The 27,834-nt window shown below is 45.4% G+C and overlaps 1 protein-coding gene and 1 pseudogene across 1 annotated transcript; one reads left to right on the top strand and one right to left on the bottom strand.

Moving 5' to 3' along the window:
* LOC132594475 (ferritin light chain pseudogene) overlaps positions 1-21,670 on the bottom strand; it is a 30,634-nt pseudogene extending 8,964 nt beyond the window's left edge.
* A 3,468-nt stretch (positions 21,671-25,138) lies between these two features.
* Positions 25,139-27,625, top strand: SUPT20HL1 (SUPT20H like 1). The gene is made up of 3 exons (XM_060292072.1): positions 25,139-26,602; positions 26,845-27,232; positions 27,315-27,625. The coding sequence occupies exons 1-3, from the start codon at positions 25,139-25,141 to the stop codon at positions 27,623-27,625; spliced, it is 2,163 nt and encodes a 720-aa protein (XP_060148055.1).
* The last annotated feature ends 209 nt before the right edge of the window (positions 27,626-27,834 follow it).

Genomic DNA, 27,834 nt, shown 5'->3' with positions numbered 1-27,834 from the left:
ATCTCTATCGCAGAAGCAGAGATCAGTTTTCCTCCGTTTCTCCAAGGTTTAGGAAAATAATTTAAACTATAGCATGAAGAAATAAGTTAGATGTAAAGCAGAATCCCACCATTACACATGTGCATTAGGTATTAAATTTATTCCTGTATTACTATGTTATTCTTTACTGGAATTCTTTTTAAAAATGTTCTCACGTGTTTGAAGTGAAGCCTATCTGAGATGAAAAGTGTTACTAGATCACTTTTCAGGATTCCTCCTAAGCATCAGTTTGTAAGATTTCTCAGCCTCTTTCAGAGGAGAAGCATTGCACTGAATATTTGTAAATATAAATATTTGTAAATATTATAAACGTGGATGCTTCATTTTGGGTCACACTTCGAGTAGCAAAAACCTGTAATTTGGCAGAATTCATTTGGGGACCTTTGGGCTCTGTTGGGCTCAACTTAGCTCCATGTGTCTTCTCATTCTGGAACCCAAGCTGAAGAGCAGATACTATCTGGAGCTGTTCTCATGGTGGAAGGCAGAAGGTCAAAAAGGGGAACAAAGCCATATCGAGAACAGCATGAGAGCTTGTATTAGGATGTGGTATAAGTCATAACTGTCCATGTTCCATTGGCTAAGGCAAGTTACATGACCAAGCCCCAAGTCTGTGGTGTGGGGGCATTCCTACGTGTTAGACAACACAGGGTGATAAGTGTTGCAGAGCATACACAAGTGGCTCAAAGGAGATAGTTCTACCTGGGAGAGTCAAGGAAGACCTCAGAGAGAATATGATGGTTAAGCCAGATTTTGAAGGATAAGTAGAAGTTCTCAACAAACCAGGAATGGGGACCAAGGTGGGAGAGAGGGCATTCAAGACAAGGGAAGAGTGTAAAGCAGAGAGGTACCTATTCTCCAAAGAAGATCTCTATAGTCACATGGAAGGATGCTCAGCATCTTTAATCATCGGGGAAACGCAAATCAAAACCACAGTGTGATGGCACTTCACCCCCACTAGGATGTCTCTCATCAAAAAAACGGATAGTAATTAAGAGCTGGTGAGATCGTGGAGAAACTGGAACCTTCATACACTGTTCTTGGGAATGTAAGATTATATAGCTACTTTGGAAAACAGCCTGCTAGTTCCTCAAAAGGTTAAACATGGAGTTAGCGTATGATCCAGCACTTCCACTCCAAGATACAGGCATACCTTATTTTATTGTGCTTTGCTTTATTGCGCTTCACAGGTACTATGTTTTTTACAAATTAAAGTTTGTGGCAACCCTGTGTTGTCAGATGATGGTTAGCATTTTTTAGCAATGAAGTATTTTTCAATTAAGGTATGTACATTTTTTTAGACATAATGCTATTGTGCATTTAATAGACTACAGTATAGTGTAGACATAACTTTTATATGCACTGGGAAACCAGAAAATTCATGTGACTCGCTTTACTGTGGTATTCAATTTATTGTGGTGGTCTGGAACCCAACGTGCAATATCTCCAAGGTATGCCTGTGTATACCCAAGACAACTGAAGACGTGTTTTCACACAAATATTTGTACATGAATGATTCATAGCTGCATTATTCATAATAGCCAAAAAATAGAAAGAAGCCAAATGTCCATCAACTGATGAATGAATAAATACAACGTGGTATATCCATACAATGGAGTATTATTTGTCAATAACAAGAAATAAGGTACTAATACATGCTATATCATTATGCAAATGAAAGATGCCAGACACAAAAGGCTAAATACATGATTCCATTTATGTGAAATGTACAGAACAGGCAAATCCATAGAGAAAAAATGTATATTGATGATTGCCTAGGGCTGAGAGGGGATTGGAGAGAAATGGGGAGTGACAGCCAGTGGGTAAGGGGTTTCTCTTGGGGCTGACGAAAATGTTCTAAAATCAATGTGGCAATGGTTACACAACTTTGTAGATATACCAAAAACCATTGGATTATACACTTTTGTGGGTGAATTGTATGGTACGTGAATTATATCTCAGTAAAACTTTTAGCAAAAAATCTTCCACATGGTAAGGCACAGAGGCACAGGACCATAGTGTAGTCCAAGAACCTAAGCAGATTGGCATAACTATTACAGAATGGGAATGGGTACATCTAGGAAGGCAGGTAAGGATCAGATCATAGAGGATCTGAGGGCAGCTTGGAGCAAGAAGAACATTTTAGGCATATTAATTCATATGTGGAGACTGGGTTTGAAGGAAAAGGATGCAAAGAGGATGGGTAGTTAAGACTACTGCAGCAGATCCAATATTAGTTCACCAGGGCTGAGTCAGAATGATGGTGGCAGGGATGTAGAAAGGGAAGAGAGAATCCAAGAGATTTTTAAAAATATTTATTTATTTATGTATTTATTTAGGCAGGCTGTGCCAGGTCTTAGTCGCGGCACGTGGACTCTTAGTTGCAGCAGGCATGCGGGATCTAGTTCCCCGACTAGGGATCAAACCCGGGCCCCCTGCATTGGGAGCTTGGAGTCTTACTCACTGGACCACCAGGGAAGTCCCTCCAAAAGATTTTTATGAGGCCAAAATAATAGGATTTTGTGGGCAGGGAAGAAGGAAGGGAAGGATCTTTCTTACACATTCTTTTGTCCCCAGCAACTTAAAATGTCTGACACAAAACAGTGCCCAATAATGTTTAGTGAATTAATGAATGAATGAAGTGGATGGTTACAATTTCAGAGTTTCTGTTACCCGATAGAGAACTTTGGGACACAGCAAGGTATTTTGGGGGGTGAGCTCAGGACTGTAACATTTAGAGAAAGGATACTTTTCGTATGAGGGGAATGGCTATTTCAGGGAGAGAAAGAAAATAATGGTAAATCCAAAGGTACACTTCATCTCTCTCAGTTTTGCCTACGGCCAGCCTGCTGTGTGCCTGTGGGATTTTTTTTTAATGAAGAATTATAAAAAGCCAGTAAACTCCACCTAACTTTGGTGCCTTCAGGCTTTTGTACCCATTAGCCAAGTAGACAGAGTCTACTCCCACATGTAAGACAGAACACAGCATGCTTTACAATATGTATTGACCAGATAAATATTTTAATGAGGCTCAGTAACTAAGATACAACCACCAGAAACCGCTTAGATAATTTTATTCATTTCCTCCTGGTCAGCTATGGCCCCCCTACTCCACTATGATACCTCCTTAGATGCTCACACTGGAAGATCTAGCTTTCATATACTATAGCTTTGAGTTAAAAGTTGTGACCTAATTTCCAAGCAGAGCAGAAGAATCCTCTCTGGAGATGGATTACGTACAAGGAGATGAGGCGTTTATGTTTGTAATAACAGCATGCCTCCACAGGAGACTGTGCTCTATCTAATGATCGAAGAACAACTTTTGTTTGTGCATTTGCAGGGGTAGGGTGGGGAGGATGGCACATTTGCCTTATTCTGAGCCATCGTCAACCTATTGGCTATGACAAGGTGACTTCCTATGGACTTCCTTTCCCTGCTTCAGTAAGAGAAGCTTATGGATGAGTAATGGAAAATTCTGCATTTGCCTAGTATTTGAAGTATTGACAAGGTAGTCCTGGGTCTAAGCTTGTGGGTAGTACTTGGGCTTACTTATGACAAAAGGAAAGAATGCAAGGAGTATCTGGGGGTCTCCCTAGGGACCAGTTGCTAATTAAAGTGCTCGAAACCAAGCACGACAGTCAGGGACATTGTAGAAGAGGTGACTTTTGACCAGGTAAGCCTTCTGAAGAAAGATTTCTTCTTTCTTTTTCTATCAAATGGTCTTTAAAGTACCACCGGCAAACTTGGAATGTGAACCAGGGTGTGGATTTGAGTAGTAGTGAAAAATAATGTTGAGTCTTTTCCAGGGCTAAGGTTCTGGTTCAGGAACTTGTGACCATCTAGAAAGACCTGTCTGTCTCTCAGTGGAATCATCCTGTCCCCTTTGGGAAGTGAAACCCCATCTGGAGTGACTCTGCCCTCATTTGGGCTATTCATGTCTTTGGAGCTCCTGGGGTGTCCCCTGATGCGGCTCAACCCCTAAGGGTTGTGGTCTGAAGATGTTTTCACATTGAGTGTGCTCCTTGGACACCCCAAAAATTCAGCTGTACTTACTGCTATATACCCATCGTTTCTGAGCTAACACAGGGATCAAACTGGCAAATCAGACTTACAAGAATCACACATCTTACCCAGCATCAAGCTTTACTGATAATTTCAAGGGTACAAGTAATGAGCACAGACAAAGCAATGGGAAGTCAGGGACTACCAGTGCAGCTCTCCTGGCCCTTTCTTGCCACGTTAAGACACATACCAGGTCAGATTTAACATATAAGATCTCTAAGCAATGTCAAAGTCATCACTTACAAGAAAAGAAAGCTACTTTGGTGATGGTATGTCTCCATTTTTTCTACTCTGATTGTTACATAACTTACATTTTCCAGGGAGCCGTGCCCCATAAATACGTATGTTCCAGGTTTGTTTACCACAAACAATGCCAGACAAACCAAGTACATCCTCCTCAAAGTATTGCATAGATAAAGACTGTCCTACTAGTTAATACTATTGGAGTGTTTGCTAGGAGGTCTGTCATTAGCATGTGTACAAGGAGATCTGACTGGCTCAATTTCTTTCCTTCCCAGACAGTAGTCCTTCAATAGAAGGAAAGGCTAGAGTGCACTCTTCTGCTTTCCTTCCCAGATTCCAAGGGACAGGAATGGGATGCAGAGTGTCTTCTGTGTCTGTTTATAGCTGCCCAGATTGTGGAAGGTCTGGGGCACTGGGGGAAATGCATGTTTTGAAGTTGGACATATAGACAAATGAAGCTCAAACCTCAGTACTTCCCCTTTCTGGGTTACGTTAAAGAAGTCATTACAGGGCTTCCCTGGTGGCGCAGTGGTTGAGAGTCCGCCTGCTGATGCAGGGGACACGGGTTCGTGCCCCGGTCCGGGAAGATCCCACATGCCTTGGAGCGGCTGGGCCCGTGAGCCATGGCCGCTGAGCCTGCGCGTCCGGAGCCTGTGCTCCGCAACGGGAGAGGCCACAACAGTGAGAGGCCCGCGTACCGCAAAAAAAAAAAAAAAAAAAAAAGAAGAAGAAGTCATTACAGCTCAGTCACTTTATCTGAGGACTGGGAATATTATCTACCTCACTGGTTTGTTGTTATACCTACATGAGTCTTTTTGTGTGAAAATACTTCTTAAACCATAACAAGCTATGTCCATGTACTGTATTATTGCTGTTATCAGTGAGTGTCTGCAGTCCTTTCTGTTTGGGTGTTCATTTGTGGCCTGTGCCGAGGTTGGTGGCTCTGGACTCTGAGTGCAAAGCCTCTTAGTGGTTAATGCTCTGGGTCGGCATCATGGCGTCCTGGAAGACAGGAATCCTTTGTTTTGAAAACCTAACCTGGATCCTGGATCTACTCTTATAACACCACATTTTTCATTATATTTCTTCTCACAGTGTGCAGTTATATATTTGTATAGAAACAGTAACAGTTAACATCACTGAGCATTTACTACATGCTAAGTACTCTTCTGTGCACTTGAAATGTAATATCCCATTTAATCCTTCCAACAACCCAATGAGCTCATTATTTTTCCTTTTTAATAATAGATTTTAATGATTACAGAAATAAAGTTGTAGTATGTGTTCAAAATGCTATGTTCTGTTTTGGTCAATTAGTAATTGTGAGAATTTTTCTGTTACAGTCACCATGGTTATCTTTTAAAAAGCTGTTGGACTTTTAGGCTGTCTCTACTTTTTCATAGGGATAAATAAAACTATAAAGGACATGTTTGTGCATAAAAATTGTCTTTTACCTAAATATGTCTTTTTTTTACATAAATGTATTTATTTATTTTTGGCTGCATTGGGTCTTCGTCGCTGCACGCGGGCTTTCTCTAGTTGCGGCGAGCGGGGGCTACTCTTCGTTGTGGTGCGCAGGCTTCTCATCGCGGTGGCTTCTCTTGTTGCGGAGCACGGGCTCTAGGCGCACGGGCTTCAGCAGTTGTGGCACGCGGGCTCAGTAGTTGTGGCTCGCGGGCTCTAGAGCACAGGCTCAGTAATTGTGGTGCACGGGCTTAGTTGCTCTGAGGCATGTGAGATCCTCCCAGACCAGGGCTCGAACCCGTGTCCCCTGCATTGGCAGGCAGATTCTTAACCACTGCGCCACCAGGGAAGCCCTAAATCTGTCTTTTAGCTTTGTTCCTATAGTTATTTCCCAACTTTTTATGGAACTGTTATGTACATGTAGAAGAGTTCACATGAATGTTCAGCCCAGTGAATTTTCACAAAGTGAGCACATTCGTGTAACCAGCAGACAAAGAAGAAACACAGTATTACCTGAACCCCGGAGTCCCCCTCATGTCTCCTTCAGGTAACCACTATCCTGACTTTTGACCCCATAGATTTCATTTTCCCTCTTTTTGAACTTTACGTAAATGGAGTCATACAGTGTGTACCCTTGTGTTTGGCTTCTTTCATTCAACATTCACCCACGTTGTGTGCAGTTACAGTTGGTTCATCTCAAAGAGGGTCGGTATTATTATTAATCCTACTTAATAGATGAGAAAACTGAGTCCCAGAGAGGTTAAGTGAACTTGCTCAGAATAGCAAGTGGCAGAGCTGGAATTTGAACCCGAGTAGTTTGAAGTCACTCTACTAACCATTACGTTATACTGCGCCTATTTATTTCATGTCCGCCTCCTCCACTATACTGTAAGCTGCAGTTTTTACTCAGCACCTAGCATTTAGCACATACCACATAATCAATATTTCCTGAGTGGATGAATACGGATGAATGAATGAATGGATATCAGATAGGGCTGCTTCTGCAATTCAGTGTTTTTGCCTAGGTTGCTAGAAGTGCGTGAGAAGGTTCTGTATCTTCCTTTCGTTCACCTTGATTATGGACTTCTCAGAGTCACTCCCACCACCTGTGGTCTCGGCCCCCTGTTATCCATTCTGCAGCAGACCCCTGTTGAAGAGAGATTTGCTTCTGTGTCTAGAGCTTGGAGAGTTCCTGGGCCTCATCTTGTCTTCCCACATGAGGGAGACTCAAGGGTAGTACCACTTGAGAGCTGCTCTGGGTGTTGGAATGACCCCTCTACAAATTCCTGCCTCTACAAGTCCCAGCGCAGTTAGAAATGATTATTGCCCTTTTTTTTTTTTTTTTTTTCCCCCAGTACGTGGGCCTCTCACTGTCGTGGCCTCTCCCGTTGCGGAGCACAGGCTCCGGGCGCACAGGCTCAGCGGCCATGGCTCACGGGCCCAGCCGCTCCGCGGCATGTGGGATCTTCCAGGACCGGGGCACGAACCCGTGTCCCCTGCATCGGCAGGCGGACTCTCAACCACTGCGCCACCAGGGAAGCCCGATTATTGCACTTTTAACCCTAAACTTCCTGTGCAGAATTTCGACGTCCATGGACAGCTGGTCTCCTGAAATTCACAATAACTGTTTTGGTCTGGTTTTCTCTTTCTTTGTCTATTAGTAAATCTTGTCCGTATAATATCCTTGAGGCGGGGACATTTAGAAACTGCTTTCAGCTCTATTCCATCCAAAACAATGTGAGGTTGACCGTAGGGTTTGTACATCCCAAGCTTGATCAGGATGAGTGGTAAGACTTCAAGGAACAGCCTACCCTCTCCTCTGAAAATTGCCTTCGGAGAAATTATTTTAAACCAACTGTCTTAAAGCCCATAAATGATCACTAGGGAATTTCCAAAACCAAGAGAAGGGGTCACTTTCTCCAATATCAGATTTCTTCCAGCACTCTGAAGCCTGGTGCTATAAAATAATAATAAAAAAATAAATATAGCAACAATTCTTTGTATTATTGGAGAACACTTTTTCTTAGAACATTTTAGCCATTATTGTGACAATTCTGTGTACTGGGCAGAGGTAAACTACTTAGATGGAGAAAACCATCCCAAGAGTTAATGCCCATCTAGTGGTCTTATTCTCAATGTTTTCTCCTTATTAGACGAACACTATATTCAAAACAGGAAATACATATTTTGAAGAACATACTTGGGAGTATTAAAAGAAAGCTGATTATTTGCACTTCTTATGGTCTAGGATGGGAGTTAGCAAACTTCCTCTCTGAAGGACCAGATAGTAAATATTTTAGGCTTTGAGGCCCATACAATCTCTGTCACAACTATCCTAGCCTGCCCTTCTAGTATAAAAGCAGCTGTAAACAATATATAAATGGATGGGCATGGCTGCGTTCCAATAAAACTTTATTTACAAAAGCAAGGGCAAGCTGTATTTAGCGCACAGGCCATAATTTGCTGATCCCTTGTCTGGGAGATCTGACAGAAAAAATTAATCCAGGGAGCAAAATCTTTGTAAAACTTAAGTGAAGAAGTAGATATCTTCCTTAAGATTGATAAATCTTTTATAGAAATATTTATGTTGTCCATGGTGCCCTAAATAAAACAGTTGAACGTGATAAAGAATGATTTCAAATGAGGATATGTGCGGAAAAGAGTTCACATAGCAGGCCTGACTGCAGTCCTTTGGAAAGCCTGCTTAGGTTGCCTGCTAAAGGCCTGCTTAGGCTGGCTGTTGAATGGCATATGGAAACTTCGATTGTGGAGAGAGTTCCCACTCTTAGCTGATAAGACTAGCTCACTGTGCCTGCACTGTACGAACAATATGGTTTATGCTGAACACCTGCTTTCCTTCCGAGAATCGAGAATTTTTATACCTGCTAGGCAGAGGCTGCCTGTGTGACCAGCCTCCAGTTAAAAAACCAGCTTCAATTAAAAAAAAGTTCTGTGAGTTCTAGTGAATAATCAAACCTAGGGGTGGTCTTGGGTACCTCCCAACACAGATACATTCTTTTCTACCTTGTCCACTTAATATATTCTCCCTTCAGATATGAATCATTGTTAAAGAAAAGTATATTCCAGACCCTCAGGATAGGTATAGGGCCCACTGGAGGAGAGAGATTGGATTCCACTCCACATATGGCATGGGCAAGTGGGAATTTATAGCCAAGGAGCAGGGTGGAAGGTCAGTGGATAGAAAATTACTAAGAGAAAACATCAGGGGTAAGGGTGGGGGGGGTTCTAGCTCAACTGACCTAATAGGATTCTTTACTGAAAACAAGGCAGGGTGGTCAGACATTACCTGGGGGATGGTGGAGGATGAGGAACCTGATCATATATTGAGGGCGATCAGATATCCAGGGGAGGGAGTTCTGGTTAAACTGATTTAGCAGGGTTCTTGCCAAAAATAGGTTCTACAAGAAAGTGTGCAGATGGGCCTAGGAGAAGGTTCAAGAGCCTGACTGAAGTTTGGTCAAGCGAAGAATGTCTGTCACCATCAACTTTTAATTATGGAGATGTTCCTGGTCACAGTGACAAACCCTGGGTTTAGCAAAGTAGGAGGTTTGCAGAATCCTGAGCCACGAGGGTATGAGAACTTGCAAGGCAGTGCGTGGTCAGGGCCCCACTAAAAGGAACTGAGCAGCCACTTACTGGAAAACTGGTCCAAATCAGCAGAAAAATGGCTTCATGATGCAACTGTGACTTTTTGCAGCCTATGTATAACTCAACTGCATATCTGGGGTCAACATAACAGACTTGATGGGTAAACACAGTTCCTAAAAACCACAACCAGACTTGGGGTTCCGTAAATGGCCTGTGCCCGGCTTCATTACAATGAACCAATCTTGAACTGACAAACTTGGTCTTGTTCAACCAGTCATCCTTTATGAAACTTTCTCGGTTTGATTTTTATAAGTCCCACCCTTGCTTTTGGTCTGAGAGGGTCTCCGTGGGAGCTGTACTCCCTTGTGTAGTCCCTAAATATAAGTAAATCCTCAATACTTTAATTGTCTCTGAATTATTATTTGATAGTTAGTTTGAAGACTCCATCCCATAGGACTTAATCCTGCTGTGTTCGATCAGGTTTCCCCTCTCTTGTTCAGAAGTAAATTCACCTTAATACTATGTCTCAGAACTTCCCTGGCGATCTAGCGGTTAAGACTCCACACTTCCAGTGCAGGGGGCGCGGGTCCAATCCCTGGTCGGGGAACTAAGATCCCACATGCCGCATGGTGTGGCAAAAAAAAACTATGTCTCAAAGTCTTTATATTTCCTTTATCATCAATTACGTCAAAGGTTGGGTACAGGGAAGCCTGGGATGATCTGAATCATGCAGATATCACTGACTGGAAAAATCAAGGAAACCACCAAGATGAACACATACAACAAAAGAGAGGAAGACAAAATCCAAAACTTGTGGAAAAAAACTAAAGTTGTTCTTTTCCACATCTTAAGATAAAAACTGTTTCTCTAGGACCCAAGAAAATACTGCAGGGAGAGAGAAACTTTTCCTATATGCTTTTATGTTCAGTAGCTGGGGCCTGCTAATTAAACTGACAATAGACATTGACAGGAGAAAAGGTTTATTACATATGCACATGAGGGCCTCACAGAAAAGGAAGTAAAGACCCCAACAGGCACTTAGATCCAGGGGCTTATATTCCATTTTAACAAGGGGTGATAAGTTTGTGGAGAAGTGATAAGACAAAGAACAAGGGGTTTGGGATTCCAGGGGCAGTAAATTGTGGGCAGGTAAAATATATGGGAGAAACAAGTGGAAGATAAAAGCTGTTTAGTAAGGTTTGTTATGCGGACCCATCTTGGGACTGAGGTTCTGTGTCAGGTGATAATGGTGGTTTTCCTCTTCCTGGTGTGGGAGAGGGGAGTGGGAACACTTTTACAAGGAGAAATTTGTGCTCTGCTTCTAGGCAGATAGGAAGAGGGCAGAGAGTTCTTTCTGCATTTGTTGCTTCTTAACTGCCTTTAGCTCAAAATAATCCTTATGTCAAGGTGGCATATTTAGGGGTGGCATTTTCTTTTTATTTTTAATATTTATTTATTTGGCTGTGCCAGGTCTTAGTTGTGGCACGCGGGATTTTTAGTTGCAGAATGCGAACTCTTAGTTGCGGCCTGTGGGATCTAGTTCCCTGACCAGGGATGGAACCTGGGCCCCCTGCATTGGGAGTGCAGAGTCTTAGCCGCTGGGCCACCAAGGAAGTCCCACAGATGTGGCATTTTCTGATCCCCTTCTGCTTATGAATTAGTTGTAGGTCTTCACTCCTGGAAGGCGATTTAAATTGTAGTTTTACGTTTATGCCTCTTAAAATAAATGGTCCTTAACTTAAAACCCCCTTTCTAAAAAACCAGATGACATTCCCCATCTCCCCCTCCCCAACGTATTTGCTTGGCAAAGGTCTCGAGCACCCCACCCAAACCCACTTTTCTTTATGTTTGCTCTGCTCCCCCCAGCCCTTTTGTACTCAGTCTTCAGATTTCACATCCCTCCCCTCAAAACTTGCCCTGTCCTCCAAATGGTTGGAGCTTCACAAAGGGTTTGAGAGCCCAGGAAATAGCATAAATTCCTTACAGTAAAACAGTAGATTTTAATGGAAAAAATGTTATTTTCTGGGGTCTGAAAAGCAACCACAGGCCTCTCCTTTGTGAGGCAAAAGCAATTTAAGATTCCAATTAAAGACCTTTCTAGTCCATGAACAGATGCATGGATAAAGAAGTTGTGGTATATATATGCACAATGGGATATTATTCAGCCGTGAACAAGAATGAAATCCTGCCATTTGCGACAACATGGATGGAACTGGAGGGTATTATGCTAGGTGAAATAAGCCAGACAGAGAAAGACAAATACTGTATGATTTCACTTATATGTGGTATCTAAAACAAACAACAAACAAACAACCCTAAACTCATAGAAAAAGATATCAAATATGTGGTTACCAGAGTGGGGGATGAGGGGAGGGGGAGTTGGAGGAAGGTGGTCAAGAGGTACAAACTTGCGGTTATAAGGTAGATAAGTACTAGGGATGTAAGGTACAACCTGATGGCTATAGTTAACACTGCTGTGTGGTATATAGGAAAGTTGTTAAGAGTAAACCCTAAGGGTTCTTAACATAAAGTAAAAAACCTTTTTTTCCTTTTTCTTTTTTTCTTTTGTACCTATTTGAGATGATGGATGTTAACTAAAATTATTGTCGTATGGACCCTGTTCAGGCCCTATCCTGGGTCAAGGCTCTCTGCTTCGGCAGGGGAGGGTTCTTTTTCCGCTCAGGTTAGAGCAGCCGAGTAATAACAAAACTGAGCTGAGATCGACTCAGCACAAGCTTTATTCAGTGGCCAAAGAATGGAGAAGGGGAACTAAGTTCACAGGTCATCTTCTTGCCCACCTGGTGAGAGGGATTTAATTTTAAAGAGTGAAGACACAGGGAGGAGGAGTGAGGCCAGTGGTGGGGAGGCATATGCATTAGTCTACTGGGGAAGGGGCAGGGCTTTTTCCGAGGGAGTGGGTGCCACTCCCTTTGTATCCTTTTTTGATCCTTAATGTCTGGTCATGGCCACCAGTAGGCATATCATTTAAATATGCTAATGTAGTAAAATCAGCAAATAATGAGACTCAGGGTCTGTTGGAGGTCAGATTCGTTGCTGTCTTGGTCCCAGCTGGTTCCATCTCGTTGTGTTTTTTGTTTGTTTGTTTTTGTAGCTTCCTTTCTTATCTCTGGACCCTTTAATTTAAAGATTATGTTAACTCCTGCTAAAGGCAGTGGTTGGTGGGTTTTGAGCAAAGACCTGGACAGCTCTGGCAATAATTTCACAATATATGTGAATCAAATCACTGTGCTATATACCTTAAACATATACAGTGCTGTATGTTGATTATATCTCGATAGAACTGGGTAGGGGAGGAAAGAGTTTACACTCTGCAAGCACCAAAAACAAAAAACAAAAAAGGACCTTTCCTTTGTAAAATGTTTCCTCTGTTGTCACCCTACCCTACCACTTTACCACAAAGTACTTCTGGGTCTACCTGGATTTTGTTTAGAGCTGCCTTGAGTCACTTATGTAAATGGAAGAACCTAACCCTCAATCCTAATCCCAGGGCTTTCCTCTAGTTAGGAATTGACTACATTATTTTGATGCCTCGTTTCTTTTTACTTATTCAACATGTAAGAAATGTTTATTGATCACCTAACTGTGGTACCGTCATTAGAGATGCAGAGGTGAACAAGAAATAGTCCCTGTCTTTGAGATGCTTCCAATATAGGGACAAAAAAAAGCAAGCAATTTTGACAGTATGTACACTAATGGGGTAATTCAGTCACGTTATAAGAACACACTAGAGGAGCGCTCATCTCAATATTAGGCACTGCTAAACAGTCTGAAGCAGAGAAACTTGCTTTGTTTCCATTTTTCAAAATCACTGTCATGAAGACCTCTATATTTGGCTGACCTGATCCATTGTATTCTAGTACATCATAGATGACTTCTTCCATGACTCCTAGACCAGTGAATAATGGTGGATGCAGTAGTTCACGGAGGCTTCTTTGTTCTCAGAGTTCCCCTCATTCTACTCATCCTTTCTCCTTGCCATAGATGATTGCATCGAGGATTGAAACTCCTTAGTAACAGCCAATCCTACTTTCTCTCCTGAGAATTTGAAAAAATGTTTACAGAGATTAAAGACAGAAGATGCCTGACTTGACCGAAGCAGTGGTTCTCAGCTTCGAGCATGCCTCAGAATTCCTGGAGGGCTTCCAACCCCAGAGCTTCTGATTCACTAGGTGTCAGGCAGGGGTCAGAGCATTTGTGCTTCTAACCAGTTCCCAGATGCTGCTGCTGGTGGTCCTGGCACCATAGTTTGAGAATCACTGGACCAGAGAAAAGAGACGTTTTTTGTCAAAGCCCCTGTGGAGTCGTTGTATTACTAAAAATGGCTCTCAGCGTAGATGGCTTGTTCTTTCACAACAGCACGCGGTGGACTTACTTCCTATGTATGGTTGGCAACCGGGCAGGAGGTAGAAGAAGGGAAGAGAATCAGCTTGGCCAATTACAGAATCTAATTTTGGGTAGAGCACCTCTTTGCAAGTTGTATTGCTTTGGGGAAAGTTTGTCCTCTTTAATTGGATTTAACTTTGTTGCTGAGAATGATTTTTTTGTCCTTGGGACAGATGTTTATTTTGCCCAGCATTTACCCACTGGGGACTGGAGCGGTAAAGTGGCGCAGTTTCATCCCACACTGTTGGGGAGAGAACTCAAAAGGATTTGACTTATCACACCAGAGACCCTGGGCTGTCCTGCTGCACTTTGGGAATGTACTGCCTGAGAATTATGGAGCCTTTGACTACACTTAAAAATGGGTAGAAAGGTGCTGCTTTAGGTTGGTTCCCGAGAAGAAGACCCTGAGGTGAGGATTCGTATGAGAGTGATTTTTTTAAAGTAAGTGCTTCCAGGGAGACCTTTAAAGGGGTGAGAGAAGCGGGGGACTGGGAAGGGGAGGAACCCTGAGAGTGTGATCTCAGGTGAAGAGCCAGCCTCAGCCAGACCCTGCTGGGGAGCTCTGGAGTATGTCACGCCTCTGAGTTTGTCCCAACTTCAGGCCAGGGAGCGGGGCTTTCACATTCCTGTGCCTGCCTGTCCCTGGCTCTTTAAAGCAGATCAAAGAGTCTCAACTTTAGACCATTAGAAGCAAAAGCACACGGAAGCCTGGAGAGGAGCCTGGATGGGGCCCAAAGAGTGCCCACCACAGAAGATGATCAACCCAGCACAGTGCTAACCCCTGAGGAGAGTGAGTGGAGTTTTCCTGTAATGGAGTGAAAACTGTACACTGAACACATTTGAAGAAGGGGGCTCCTTCTCTCTCTCTGGAAGGGTCAGAGGAGAGTGGGCCTGGCAGCAAGGCCGAGAACTGGGATGTCCCGTCACAAGGACCCCACCCTCCTCAATGAAGTGTTTAATGTCCTTTGTTCTTTTCCTTTGCACTATGAGAGAATTCATATTTAGCACCCAGTTAAAAAGTACTTTCTACCCTGTAATACCAATAAGTTATCCCCAACTGGTCAGTAAAGTCTTAAACACATTCTCACCTGCCGTCGTGGGGGAATGGAGGGCAGGCCACCATAGAGCATGTGGCCCACCCTCCGTGCTCCATGACAGCATCGTTACAGGGGAGGGAAAGGCTGCCTGGGGTGGCCCCGAGCAGGAGCTCGCAAAGCAGAAAAGGAGGTGCCGACTGAATGACTCTGGAGCAGTCAGATGACAAACCCCTTTTTCTCCAAACGTAATAGAAAAGAACATCACATTTGAAGAGAGTAGGGAGGAGCTAAGGCTTGGGTTACACTTAGAGTTTAAGTGTCACACCGGATGTGAGAGGTTCTTACAAGAGACGATACCGTCATACCTTGGCCTTGTAGACACTAGATTGTTATCAAAATGGCGATGGCACAAGGCATTGACTCTCTGAGACAGATGAACAGATAACGAACGATATTTCCAGAAAAATGTAGGCCGGGAGTCGTATCTAGCTTTTATATATGACAAAACTAAAATTATAGTTGGGGTTATCATCTTTTCTTAGTAATGCATTTCAACTGTAATTTAGTATTAGACAGTGTTATATATTTAGTAACATTAGTCAGCCATATTAAAATGGATCTGATGACAATTTTTTTTCTTTTAAAAATATATTAAGTTTTTACTCTTTTCAAAATGTAGGATGACTAAGTCGGAGGTACTTTGTCTATAGGGACTTCTTTGGGTAAGGTAATGTGGTGACCTTGAATATACACATAATTTTAATATATACATGTATTATATAAATATTAACATTATATATACCAAAACCTGTTACCAAAAATTAACATTATATATATACCAAAACCTATTAAATAGCATTAAATATGCTATTTAAATAATATTTAAATATGGAGTTTTAGCATTTATAAAATTGTAAAATATATACACACATATATATATATACACAAATATATTTTTATTTTTCTGAGCACCAAGCATACTTTCCATTTTCTGAGCTATATTTGGTAATTCTTGTAAAAACATGCAATCTATGGACTGGCTTAGGGATTAGAGCGTTGTGGATAATGAAAAAGGTTTTTTTTTTTAATTAATTTTTTATTGGAGTCTAGTTGATTTACAATGTTGTATTAGTCTCTGCTCTACAGCAGTGTGAGTCAGTCATACACGTACATCTATACACTCTTTTTTAGATTCTATTCCCATATAGGTCATTACAGAGTATTGAACAGAGTTCCCCATGCTATACAGTAGGTTCCCATGAGAAAGGTTTTGGTTTTAGCCCTTGTCCTTGGAAAGGCTTCCAAGTGGTAGCAGGAGCCCACTTTCTGACCTCAGCAGGTATGGTATAGTGGATGTAACTGAGTTTTTTGGGGGGGAGAGGGGTTTTTTGCGGTACGCGGGCCTCTCACTGCTGTGGCCTCTCCCGTTGCAGAGCACAGGCTCCGGACGCGCAGGCTCAGTGGCCATGGCTCACGGGCCCAGCCGCTCCGCGGCACGTGGGATCTTCCCGGACTGGGGCACGAACCCGTGTCCCCTGCCTCGGCAGGCGGACTCTCAGCCACTGCGCCACCAGGGAAGCTCTGTAACTGAGTTTTTGTATGATGATGCCGATCTTGCTTTGCTTCCAGATCCTGATCCTGAATGTTGTTTTCATTATAAGTCTCCTGGGAATGAATACATTTTGGATCTGCTCATTTTCTTGTGATGTTCCCCTTTCCAGTGTCTTGAAGTTCTGCTAATTGAGGCTCTGATGGACTGTAAGCCTCACCTGAATAAATGCTTCACCTTGGGAAGAATTAGAAATAGGGAAAAAAAATAGATGCTATGATTCCTAAAGTCCTTGCTAGATAGAGTATCTGCCATTTTCCATATAAATGTTAGGAAGCCCAAAGGCTTCTAGGCAGCACATTTTAATTTCAGGGGAAAGATAAAGTTTGTCTTCTAGGAAAAACCATATATATTCCTGGATTTGCTCTAATTATTTGAGCTTTGACGAGTTTTAAAACCTTCTGGGTCTCTATTTCCTCATCTGTAAAACTGAGACTATAGTAGGCTTTGAGAGATTAAGGCATGCAGACACTCCGTACACGGCAACTGTTAGCCACTGTAATTCTATAAAGCTAAACAGAGCTAAAGAACAGGTGATCTCTGTTTACATTAAAAACTCAGTTTACATAATCTAGGTTTACGTCATGGGGTTATCCCTGTCTCTGGTTACACCCAGGGCAGGGAGCTGGATTTGTTGAGTGTAAACTGTGAACTGAGGTCAGAAAGGGGTTGGCAGTGTATGTGCTGAGAAAGTGACCAGGCCAAAAGGCCTGCAGAAATGGAACATTCCCCTGCAGTCCTCTGAGAGGAAAATGGGGAGCTGGTGGCCTCTTCCTCCACGATGCAATCAGCAGTGGCCTGGGAGAAGCACTTGGAAACAGCCCCGTTAGCAAAATATGCCTCTTGGTTTTGGTTTTTCCTGGTTTCAGAGCCTAAGTTCCTACCACTATATTGTTCTGGTTGGGTTCGTTCTGCGTTCCCCAAAGACGCTAAGCCTCTTACTTGTTTCTGACATTTGGGATCTTGGAAACAAAGCATTTTATAAAATTAAAGGATGACAGTAGATGTTCTGGGAAAGGCTGCATGCATCTTTTTCGTACATCTTTTTTCCCCCTCGATTTTAATCAGATATTAGACAACCAGGTGGTACTCCTGTTAGAGAGGAATGAGGTTCTACAAACCTGGATTCAGTAAACTACAGGCAGCAGTATACAGGTCTTCACGATTTTTCAACACTATCACATAAAACATATATTCATTTTCTAGTGCTGCTATAATAAATTACCACAAATGTAGTGGCTTAAAACAACACAAATGTATAATCTTATATTTCTGGAATGCAGAAGTCTGAAATCGATCTCACTAAGAAAAAATTAAGGTGTTGACAAAGCTGCATTCCTTTTTGGAGACTCTAGGGAGGATTTGTTTCCTGGCCTTTTCCAGCTCCTAGAGGCCATCTGCATTCCTTGGCTTATAGCTCTTTCTTCCATCTTCAAGGCCAGCAGCGAAGCGTCTTTCAATCTCCTCTCTCTCTCTCTCTCTCTCTCTGACTTTCCTCCCTCCCTCCTTCCCCTAGAAGGACCCATGTGATTATATTGGGCCCACCCAGAGGGTCAAGGATACTATCCTCATCTCAGGCTCCATAGCTTAATCATACCCTCAAAGTCTCTTTTGCACTGGAAGGTAACATAGTCACTGGTTCCAAAGAGTAGGATTGGACATCTCTGGGGGGGCGCATTATTCTGTCTACTGTGAGTACCTAGCAAGGCATTGTAGCTATGCCGTAGGTAAGCAGTAGTGAGCAAAAATAGCAGTCCCTGCTCTTGTGGCAGTTTACAGTCTAAAGAAGGCCACCATTCCCCAACTTGCTACAGTCTTGACCCCCCCCAAAAGATTGTGAATTATATGTGATACCATGTAAGTTGCCACAAGCCACTCAATCTCTTAAAGCTAGCGATTCTGAGTCAAATTCAACTTTCCTTGTTTTCAACTCCTATAACCAATTACTTATCAAGCCCTGCTCAATCTACCTGAGAAGTGATTCAAGTATTTCCTTCACATCTTCACTAACATTGACCTCATCAGTTGCCACTGGGATATTGCAGTCACTTCCAAACCTGTTTTTCCTGCCATCAGTCTCACCCTATTCCAGTCCATTGTCCTCACCATGGGGCCCCACTGTCTTAAAGAAATAAAAGAAAAGGCAATCGGAAGGGTGGTGGTGAGGCAAAAAATGGCTAACCGTTAATGAGTTCTCACTATGTCCCAGGCATTTTTCTACGGATATGGTGTATATGGGTTATGTCACTTAAACTTCAAAACAATTAAACGAAGTAGCCATCATCATCATCAACAACCCAATTTATAAATGAAGAAACAGGGGCACAAGAGAATCAAGTAACTTGCTCAAGGGCACACAGATAATTAGTGGAACTACAGTTTAGACCTGACAATCTGTAGAAATTGGCAAGATGATTCTAAAATGTATGAAAAGACAAAAGGACTAGGATTGCCAAAATTACTGTGCAAAAGAAGAACAAAGTTGGAGCTTTATCACTACCTGGTGTCAAAATTTATTATAAAGCTACCGTAATTAAGACACAGTGGTATTGGCACAGAGATAGACAAATAGATCAGTGGACCAGAATTGACAGTTCAGAAATAGGGCTTCACATATATGGTCAATTGATTTTTTGCAAAGGTGGGAAGGCAGTTCAACGGTGAAAGGACAATCTCTTCAACAAATGATACTGGGACACTTGGACATCCATATGTAAAAAATGAACCTTGACTTATACCTGACACCTTATACAAAAATGAACTCAAAGTGGATAATAAACCTAAATATAAAGCTTACTGCTATAAAATATCTAGAAGAAAATAGGAGAATACCCTTTTTAAAAAATAAAATATTTATTTGGTTGCCTGGGGTCTTAGGTGTGGCAGGCGAGCTCCTTAGTTGTGGCATGCGAACTCAAGTTGCAGTATGCACGTGGGATCTAGTTCCCTGACCAGGGATCAAACCTGGGCCCCCTGTATTAGGAGCACAGAGTCTTATCCACTGCACCACCAGGGAAGTCCCAGGAGAATAGCTTTGTGACCTTGGGTTAGGCAAAGATTACTTAGATCTGATACAAAAAGCATAACCTAGAAAAGAAAAAAGTGATCAATTGGACTTCGTAAAAATTAAGAAATTCTGCTCTTCAAAAGGCACTGTTAGGAGAATGAAAAGACAAGCTACAGACTGGGAGGAAATGTTTGCAAAACACGTATCTCCTAAACGACTTGTATCCAGATCGTATAAGGACTCTCAAACCTCAATGATAAGAAAACAACCCAATAAAGAATAGGCAAACTATTTGAAGAAACACATCAACAAACATATAAATGGAAATAAGCTCAGGAAATGGTACTCAGTATCACTAGTCATTAGGGAAATAGAAGCTAAAACCACAATGAAATACACTAGACACCTATTAGAATGCTTTTAAACAAAACGAACCTGTCAATACCAAGTGCTGGCAAGGATGTGGCCGAGACTCTAAACATTGCTGTTGGGGACACAAAATGGTACAACCACTTTAAAAAACAGTTTGACTGTTTCTTATAAAGTTAAATGCACACTTACCACGTGACCCAACATTGCCATGCCTGGATATTTACGCAAGTGAAATGAAAACTTATGTTCACAGGAAATCTTATTTGCAAATGTTTACACTGACTTTGTTCATAATCACCCCAAAGTGGAAACGACCAGAATATCTTTTAACTGTTAAATGGGTAAGCAAACGCTGGTACCACCACACGATGGAATACTATGCAGCAATAAGAAGGAACAAACTAATAATAAAAGAAACAACATGGATGAGCCTTAAATGTAGGTATGTTAAGGAAGCCGGTTCCCAAAGCTATATGACTTATGACTCTATTTATGTGACATTCTGGAAAAGGTGATATATAGGCACAAAAACATTGATGGTTGCTAGGAACTCTGGGTGAGGGAGGAATTGACTCCAAATATGGACGAGGGAATTTTTTTGCATGACGGAACAGTTGCATGACAGCTGCATGGTTGACAAAATTTTTCAAAACTCCCGGCACTGTACACTGAAAATGGTAACTGTTACTCTATGTATATTATAACTAAAACAAATTTCATGCTCCACTCAGTGAATGTGTAACAAACCAGTTGACTACTGTAAATTAGGTTAATTATCTTGTAATTAATTCAGTTCTCTGCCTCCTCTAGCATGTCTTTTCTGGCCATGGGTTTTCTCAGCATGTGCATCTCTGTCGAGCTGCTGTAGGGGACGGCAGCAGTTGGACTCCTTAGAATCAGCCAGTGTGCTCGTTGATGTGCTCAGAAGGCTCCAAAGATGGTGTGCACTGAGAACATTTTCAAAAAACCTCGTGCTGTGGAAAGAGCAGGCAATTAGGGAGCTCAAGTGCAGGGGGTGCTGAGCCATGGTAAGCACTGTCTGGCCAGCTAAAGCTCACCGGAATACACGCACAGCCAGGGACAGAGCCTCACCCAGCGCACGTGTGGCCAGACTGCCTTGGGGGTCCTCCCGGGGAAGAGTAAGGCGTGGGCCACACTCTCCACTGTTGGCATCGTGGGCTGTAGTAGCTGACAAAAACCTCACGTGAAATCGCCCCGTCCACTTGGATGGAGTACAATTTCACGTCTCCACACGCCCACCTATATTACAGAGCACACTGTCTCCATCACCAAGAGTGAATGGCCGCATTCTTCCATGGCTCTTCAGCCACAGGTGTAGCCCATGCTGCCGGGGCCCTGCCCATCTCCCCGAGGTACTTGCCATCCTGTACACGAGGACTGAGTATTACTGCAAGCACTCCTGACGCTCTCTCTGAGGGCACCCAGGCCACAGGAGCATGGGTGGCTCTCACATGTGGCAACCCAGAGTGATGGGAAATAATGCCCTCAGGACTGTCGTCAGTCAAATGAGAGAGAGGAGTGGATGGAGAAACAGCCCAGCTTCCTTGCCTCTAGGGTAGAACAACCTGAGCTTGCTCCGTACTGTCTCCCAAAGGGCCCCAGCAGGGACCGGTTGTCCACAGCGGCCTTCTGCTCATGACTGTGCCTTTGATCACCTTCTTCCCCATCCCTGACTGAGCTGCCCTTCCCCTGACCGGTGTCTCTCGGGATGAGCTCCCAAATAAACTCCTTGCACGCGAATCCTCTTGTCAGGGTTTGCTTCTGGGGAGCCCAACCGAAGACACAGTCAGGACCACAACTGAGCATCTCGCCCATCCCATGACAGAGTGGGCAGATGCACCTCTCTACTGAGAGAGGGGTGCCCGGGGATGTCAGCTTAGGGGCTGCATTTGGATCAAGCTCATGGCTTACAGAGCAGGGTAGTGGAGGGGTTCCTCACCAGGGGGATGATTTTGCCCCCGCAAGGCCTCTTGGGCAATATCTAGAGCCGTTCTGGGTTACCACAACGGGGGATGAGTGCTGTTGGCGTCTAGTGGGGAAGGCCAGGGGTGCTGCTAAACACCCTACGGTGCACAGGAACACGCCCCCTCACAAATGTCACTAGTGCCGAGGCTCAGACGCCCTGGCGCACTACAGCACGACGCTCAGAAGACCCGGCTCGGGACGCCTTTCTCACCGCTAAAGAGGGGACGAAATGTTTCTTCACACGAGTCTTGAAGTAAAGTAACTAGAGCAGGGGGTCAATCGTTCCTTCGTTCTTGTGCCAAGTGATGACCAAGTTGGTGACCAGACAAAGACGGAAAAGGCATCGTGTCTGCCCTCAGAGAATCCAGAGGCTGGGTGTGGAGAACGGTGCAAACACACGCTCGATTCCCTTCCGATGCGAAGCCTGGCTCTGATACGGCGTGTGGTACGTGTGCTTTGGCAGAACAGCAGAGACGAGGAGGCGAGCTCCTTGGAAGTCAGGAAGGGATATTTGAGGTGATGGGTGGAGATTGGCAGGTGACTAAGCAGAGAGGGCACAGAGCCCTGAAGGGGTGGGCCTGTCGGTGCCCGGTGACTATGCTCAGAGCACAGAAAGCAAAGGAAAGAGAGGAGAGGAAAGAGGTGGGGAGCAGACAGGCGCCAGGTGGTGAGGGGCCTTGTCTGCGGGGCTGGGGCAAGGTGAGCAAGCCAGGCACCCAGGGCGCCGGCCCTGTTGGGACCTGCACAAGCCGAGGGTGGCTGTCTCCTTGCACCCTACACCCTGGGCTCCTGCTTGCCTCACCCTAGCCCCAGCCCTCCTCCTCTGTCATGCTGAGAAGCTACCAGGCCTGGTCTGCAGGCTGGGAGCAGCCCCCAGAAATCCTGGACTTTACTTTTTAGAAGGATAACCTGACTCCAACACAGGTCCACTGTGCCACTTCCCCTCCAACAGAATCTACCTCAGATCCCCAAGAAAGCAGAGCTTTCCCTTTCTAATTAGCCTCTCCACCTAAACGGAATACTGTCCCAGACTGGTACTTCTCCAGACCCAACACACAGCAAATTCCTGAGGACAGAAGGTGAAGGGGATCATGGTTGGTGAGAAGCCTGCAAGAGGCCGGCAGGCAGCTAAGTTCATCTGTTCAAGTTGGAAGGATAGGCAGTGCTTTGAGTGAGGGTCAGAGCTCCTGTTCACCTCATTCAGTTGGGCTTGATTAAAGTTGGCTATTTGGATGACTGGATAGCAAACTATGGTTTAACTATCCAGTCTTACGCTTAGCCTAAAGGTGGGCATGTGGAGGGGAAAAGAGAGAGACAGGGAAGGATGCTTTTAAGGAGCTAAGAAACTAAACCGATTTCAAGCCCCCCCGAGGCATCCACAAGTATTCACATTGGCCTTTCATATCCGCGGGTTCCGCATTTGCGGTTTCAACCCACCACGGATCAAATATAATCAGATCTGCAGAGGGAGAACCAGGGATGGGGACATGGAGGGCCTACTGTAAGGACTTGAGCATCTGAGGATTTTAGCATCCTTGCGGGGGCGGGCGGGTGTCCTGGAACCAATCACCCGCTGATACCGAGGGACGACTGTATACATTTGCCCAAAGACAACTGATATGCCAGGAGAAAATTATTCTTGTCTATTGCTGAACGAGGGACATGTTTAAGGAACTCTTAGTCAAGGAGTTTTTAATCCTATTTCAGTAGACTGTATCTACTGTAATATGTAATTATCATAATTGCTATTGGTTAGAAAAACACATTTATTTTATAGTAGTCTGTAATTCAGGAATTTCACCAGTTTATCTTGGATTCTTCTCATTTGTGACTTCACTATGAATATTGTATTATCATTATGTCTACACCTAAACATCAAGAGATTCTTGAAAACAGAAAACAGAGAAAACCTGTCCAAAAAGGCTGGCAGATTGCAAGGCAACAATATTAATGGAAAACAATGGCCCATAAATTACCTAGGACTCAATCATACCACTCCAAACCACCACTAGGACTGTAGCTATGGTCTACAGTTAGAGTAACCATTTAAACTGTACTGCCGTCACCTGGAACAACAGTTCTCAAACCTATCAGATGCAAACCACCTTTTAAAACGAACAATCCTGAATGGAATTCTTAGACGATATAAGGTACCTACCACACACTTTGAAAGAGACTATAAAGCCCTTTCTGAAATACCTAGAGAAATAAAAGGTAAGTACTTCTGTAAAAGAATGTCATGTTACGTGCACATCTCTATGAACACCATTAGGCAGGAGATCACTGGAAGAATCAATGAAGAATTCTGATGCTTGCACCGAATACAGCGAGCCTGCATGTAGGCAAGAGCTATGTATGGGGACTCTTTTTTGTTTTGTTTTGTTCTGTTTTGCGGTACGCGGGCCTCTCACTGCTGTGGCCTCTCCCACTGCGGAGCACAGGCTCCGGACGCGCAGGCCCAGCGGCCATGGCTCACGGGCCCAGCCGCTCCGCGGCACGTGGGATCTTCCCGGACCGGGGCACGAAACCCGTGTCCCCTGCATCGGCAGGCAGACCCCCAACCACTGCGCCACCAGGGAAGCCCTATATGGGGACTCTTTGGGTGTGTTAAATTGGCGATGGACACCAGGAGCAGGAGCAGTCCTGCCACTGGGAACAAACAAGACATTCCCAAAACAGTGAATAATGCTTGGTGAAGTGATCGCCAAGAAATGACCACCTTTCATGACCTTCCCGGCAACTGCAGTACCACGCAAATTGGTGCGTATTAAAGCCGCACCGAAAAATGATAGATTTTTATTTTGTTGGCTGCTTGTGCTTTTCAAGGTTATAAGAAAAGAAGGTGTGGCGAAGCCCAGCCCTTGGTGGAAGTGCAGACCCCAAAACCAGAAGTGAAGGGGGCGGGCCTGTGCCCAAGAGGCAATAGAAGGATGACGCCTGAGCCTATGATCTGCGCAGGCGGACGCACGGATGCGCGCGCCTTCGGGGGGATGTGCGGGGGTGGGGGGCGTGGAGGGCGGAGAATCGCTTACATTCACATCCGGGTCATCTGCTGCCACGCGAGGCGAGCGAGATCCAGCGCGGTGGCCGCTTGCACGCCTTTAGGTCTTTCCCTAAATCGCAGGTATTTTGCGCGCTGCTTCTTCGGGGGCGGGTGTCTTGGTGTCCTTTTGGAGGTGAGGCTGGTCGCGCCACTGTGGAGTGGCCGCGTTTGCAAGAATGCTCGTCGATACTGCAGACAGGGTTTTCACCCGGTTCATCCGCTCACTTACATTTTCTCTTCCATTAGGGCCCCCATTTTGTACCGCAATGGAGCAGGCTCTAGAACGAGCTTTGGATCGTGCGGAGTATATCATTGCAAGTGCCCGACAGAGACCTCCGGAAAGGAAATACCCATCTAATGGGGAGAAGTCTCTCTATGAAAAACTTTATGACATTTATGTTGAAGAATGTGAAAAAGAGCCTGAGGTTACGGAGGAATTAACAAGCAACGTGAACCTGTTAGAGAAGCTTCTTAGGAGAGAGTCGTTGCCGTGTTTGGTGGTCAACCTGTACCCAGGAAAGGAGGGCTATTCGCTGATGCTCAAGGGGGAAAATGGATCATCTTCGGAGATCATCCGACTGCCCTATGAAGAAGGGGAATTGCTCGAATACTTGGATGCAGAAGAATTACCTCCTGTTTTAGTGGGTCTCCTGGAAAAGTCTCAGGTTAACGTTTTTCATCACGGGTGTGTGATAGCAGAAATACGGGACTACAGGCAGTCCAGCGACAGGGAAGCTCCCCATTACCAAAGCAGGCATATTCTCTTACGTCCCACGATGCAGACTTTAGCCTGGGATGTAGAGGCCATAGCCAGCGATAACCAGAATTGGACCCAGGAGGACAAACTTTTGCTTGAGAGCCAACTGATCTTAGCTACAGCTGAACCACTGTGTCTAGACCCTTCTGTATCAGTAGCGTGCACTGCAAACAGACTGCTCTATAACAAACAAAAGATGAACACTCTTCCCATGAAAAGGAACTTCAAGAGGTACTCTATGGCCTCTCTGAATCGGCAGCAGGAGCTGTCTCGTCCACCTTCTCCTGAGCTAAGAGCCCTGACTTCCTGCAAAAGAATAAGAGAAAGTAAAACAGGTGGGAATTACGGCCTCAAAACTTTTAAAGCAGGAAGTTGTGTAGATATGTGGAAACAGAGACGCTGTGACTTGGCTGTACCTTCTGAAGTGGACATGGAGAAATATGCTAAAGGGAAGAAGTCTGTCGGATGTGATGACTCACAACCAACAGTCTGGCCAGTGCATGAGGTACAAGGTGATCTTGCATTTGGAGGTGACGCTGGCTACCAGTCCCAGGCAACAAGGCTGACCGTCAGGCAGCTGACTGATAATTCACTTGCCTCTGGAAAAGGGTCCGGTACAGAAGCCACGTGGGAGAGACAGCTGTCTCCCCCCCACTCCTTCGCAGATGACCATCCCTACAGTTTCCCGCCCGGGGCAGAGTCTGATGCTGGGAGAGTGGTCAGTCGGCCCGAGGAGTCGGTCCAGGAGAGCACCCAGTGTCCAGTGCAGATGTCACACAGCTCCAGTGGCTCAGCCGGTCTCAGGCAACCTTCTCCAGGGAAAGAACCAGAACAGCCTAAGACTGGGTGGGTTCAGTCTTCAGTGCCCGACAGCGGAGCCACACATCCACCTCCACCCATGCGACTTCCTTGGCACTCAGGAAGGAGCTCCTGGGGTGAGAGTCTCACTTCACAGCAGGCAGGCAGCTCTCAGGCACGTGCATCTCCTGGCCCTGCTCCTAAGCCACCAGCTCTTTCCCAGAAATCCTCTGTGGAGCAGAGCCCAGTTAGCACGCTTCCTGCCACCGCCCTGTCCACTGCGGGCTCATCACAGACGACCTCGGTCTCCCGGGTCACGGTCATCTCCGTTGGCCTGAAGGTCATCAGAGAAGTGGGCCCCAGACGTGGAGGCCAGGCCTCGGGGAGAAGCTGTGCCACCAGAGCCCCAGCTCCCAGGGGAATCCAGCCGGGCCACCTGCCCGCAGGAGCTCTGCCGCCGCCGCCGCCGCCGCCGCCGCAGCCTCCTCCTCCTCCAGAGAAAAACGCTTCGGATCTCAGACCCTTTCCTGTGGTGCAGCTGCCCCGCGGTTCGCTCCTGTGCAGCAGCCAGCAGCCGGCCCCGCAGCCGCGCCTCCCCCAGCTGCTTCCCCTGCAGTGGCCCTGCGCCCCGCCTCCTCGGCTGCCGGCGTCCCAAGGACTGGGGTCACGGGGTCCGAGGGCACAGGGTCCGGAGGCACAGGTTCCGGGGGTACAGGATCCGGGGGCACAGGTTCCGGGGGCACAGGTTCCGGGGGCACAGGGTCCGGGAGCACAGGTTCCGGGGGTACAGGATCCGGGGGCACAGGTTCCGGGGGCACAGGGTCCGGAGGCACAGGTTCCGGGGGCACAGGGTCTGGGGGTACAGGATCCGGGGGCACAGGCTTCAGGTTCACAGGGCGCCGCCGTTCCCAACACGGTCGTGCGTGCCGAGGAAGCCGTGGTTGTTCACCTCGGTGCAGAGGACGGCTTCCAGCCGCCCCAGGTGCTCGTGTTGTCCCCGCCGGGCTCTGGCCTGAGCAGCCCCGTGCTGAGTCCCCTGCAGCAGACGGGCTGGGCCTTGGCGGCCCCGCGGCCGCAGTTGCAGTTCAGCGTGCACGTGCGCCGCCGCGCCGCCGCGCCTTGCCCTCGGGGCCCGCAGCCCAGCAGCCAGGCCGCGGGGACCGCGGATAGAGGCCCGCCAGCCGTTCCCAAGCCCTGAGGCCTGGCTGATTTTCTCTCCTTAAGAAAACACAAGAGCAGCGACCGAGTGCATTTCGAGTTTCACCCGCATTTGGGTTTTGTTTTAATGTGTCGCTCTTTTACGTTGTTAGACGTACAAACTTTCTGCAGAGGCACAAGCCCATGATTTTTACACAGAGACGGGGAAGTGCTTTACTAAACTGGCAGGGTTTCGCCGAAGCCATCGCT

Source organism: Globicephala melas, chromosome X (assembly GCF_963455315.2).
Source record: "Globicephala melas chromosome X, mGloMel1.2, whole genome shotgun sequence".
NCBI classification, from domain to species: Eukaryota; Metazoa; Chordata; class Mammalia; order Artiodactyla; family Delphinidae; genus Globicephala; species Globicephala melas.
Note: the sequence above shows the minus strand (reverse complement) of the source record. Positions and strands in the feature narration are given on the sequence as shown.

Bases quoted from the DNA above. Each gene is read 5' to 3' on its own strand.
- SUPT20HL1 (XM_060292072.1), top strand. From the start codon at position 25,139: ATGGAGCAGGCTCTAGAACGAGCTTTGGATCGTGCGGAGTATATCATT. The intron at 26,603-26,844 runs GCACGTGCATCT...CCCAGCTCCCAG, and splicing joins AGCAGGCAGGCAGCTCTCAG to GGGAATCCAGCCGGGCCACC. The intron at 27,233-27,314 runs GTTCCGGGGGCA...CACAGGCTTCAG, and splicing joins TACAGGATCCGGGGGCACAG to GTTCACAGGGCGCCGCCGTT.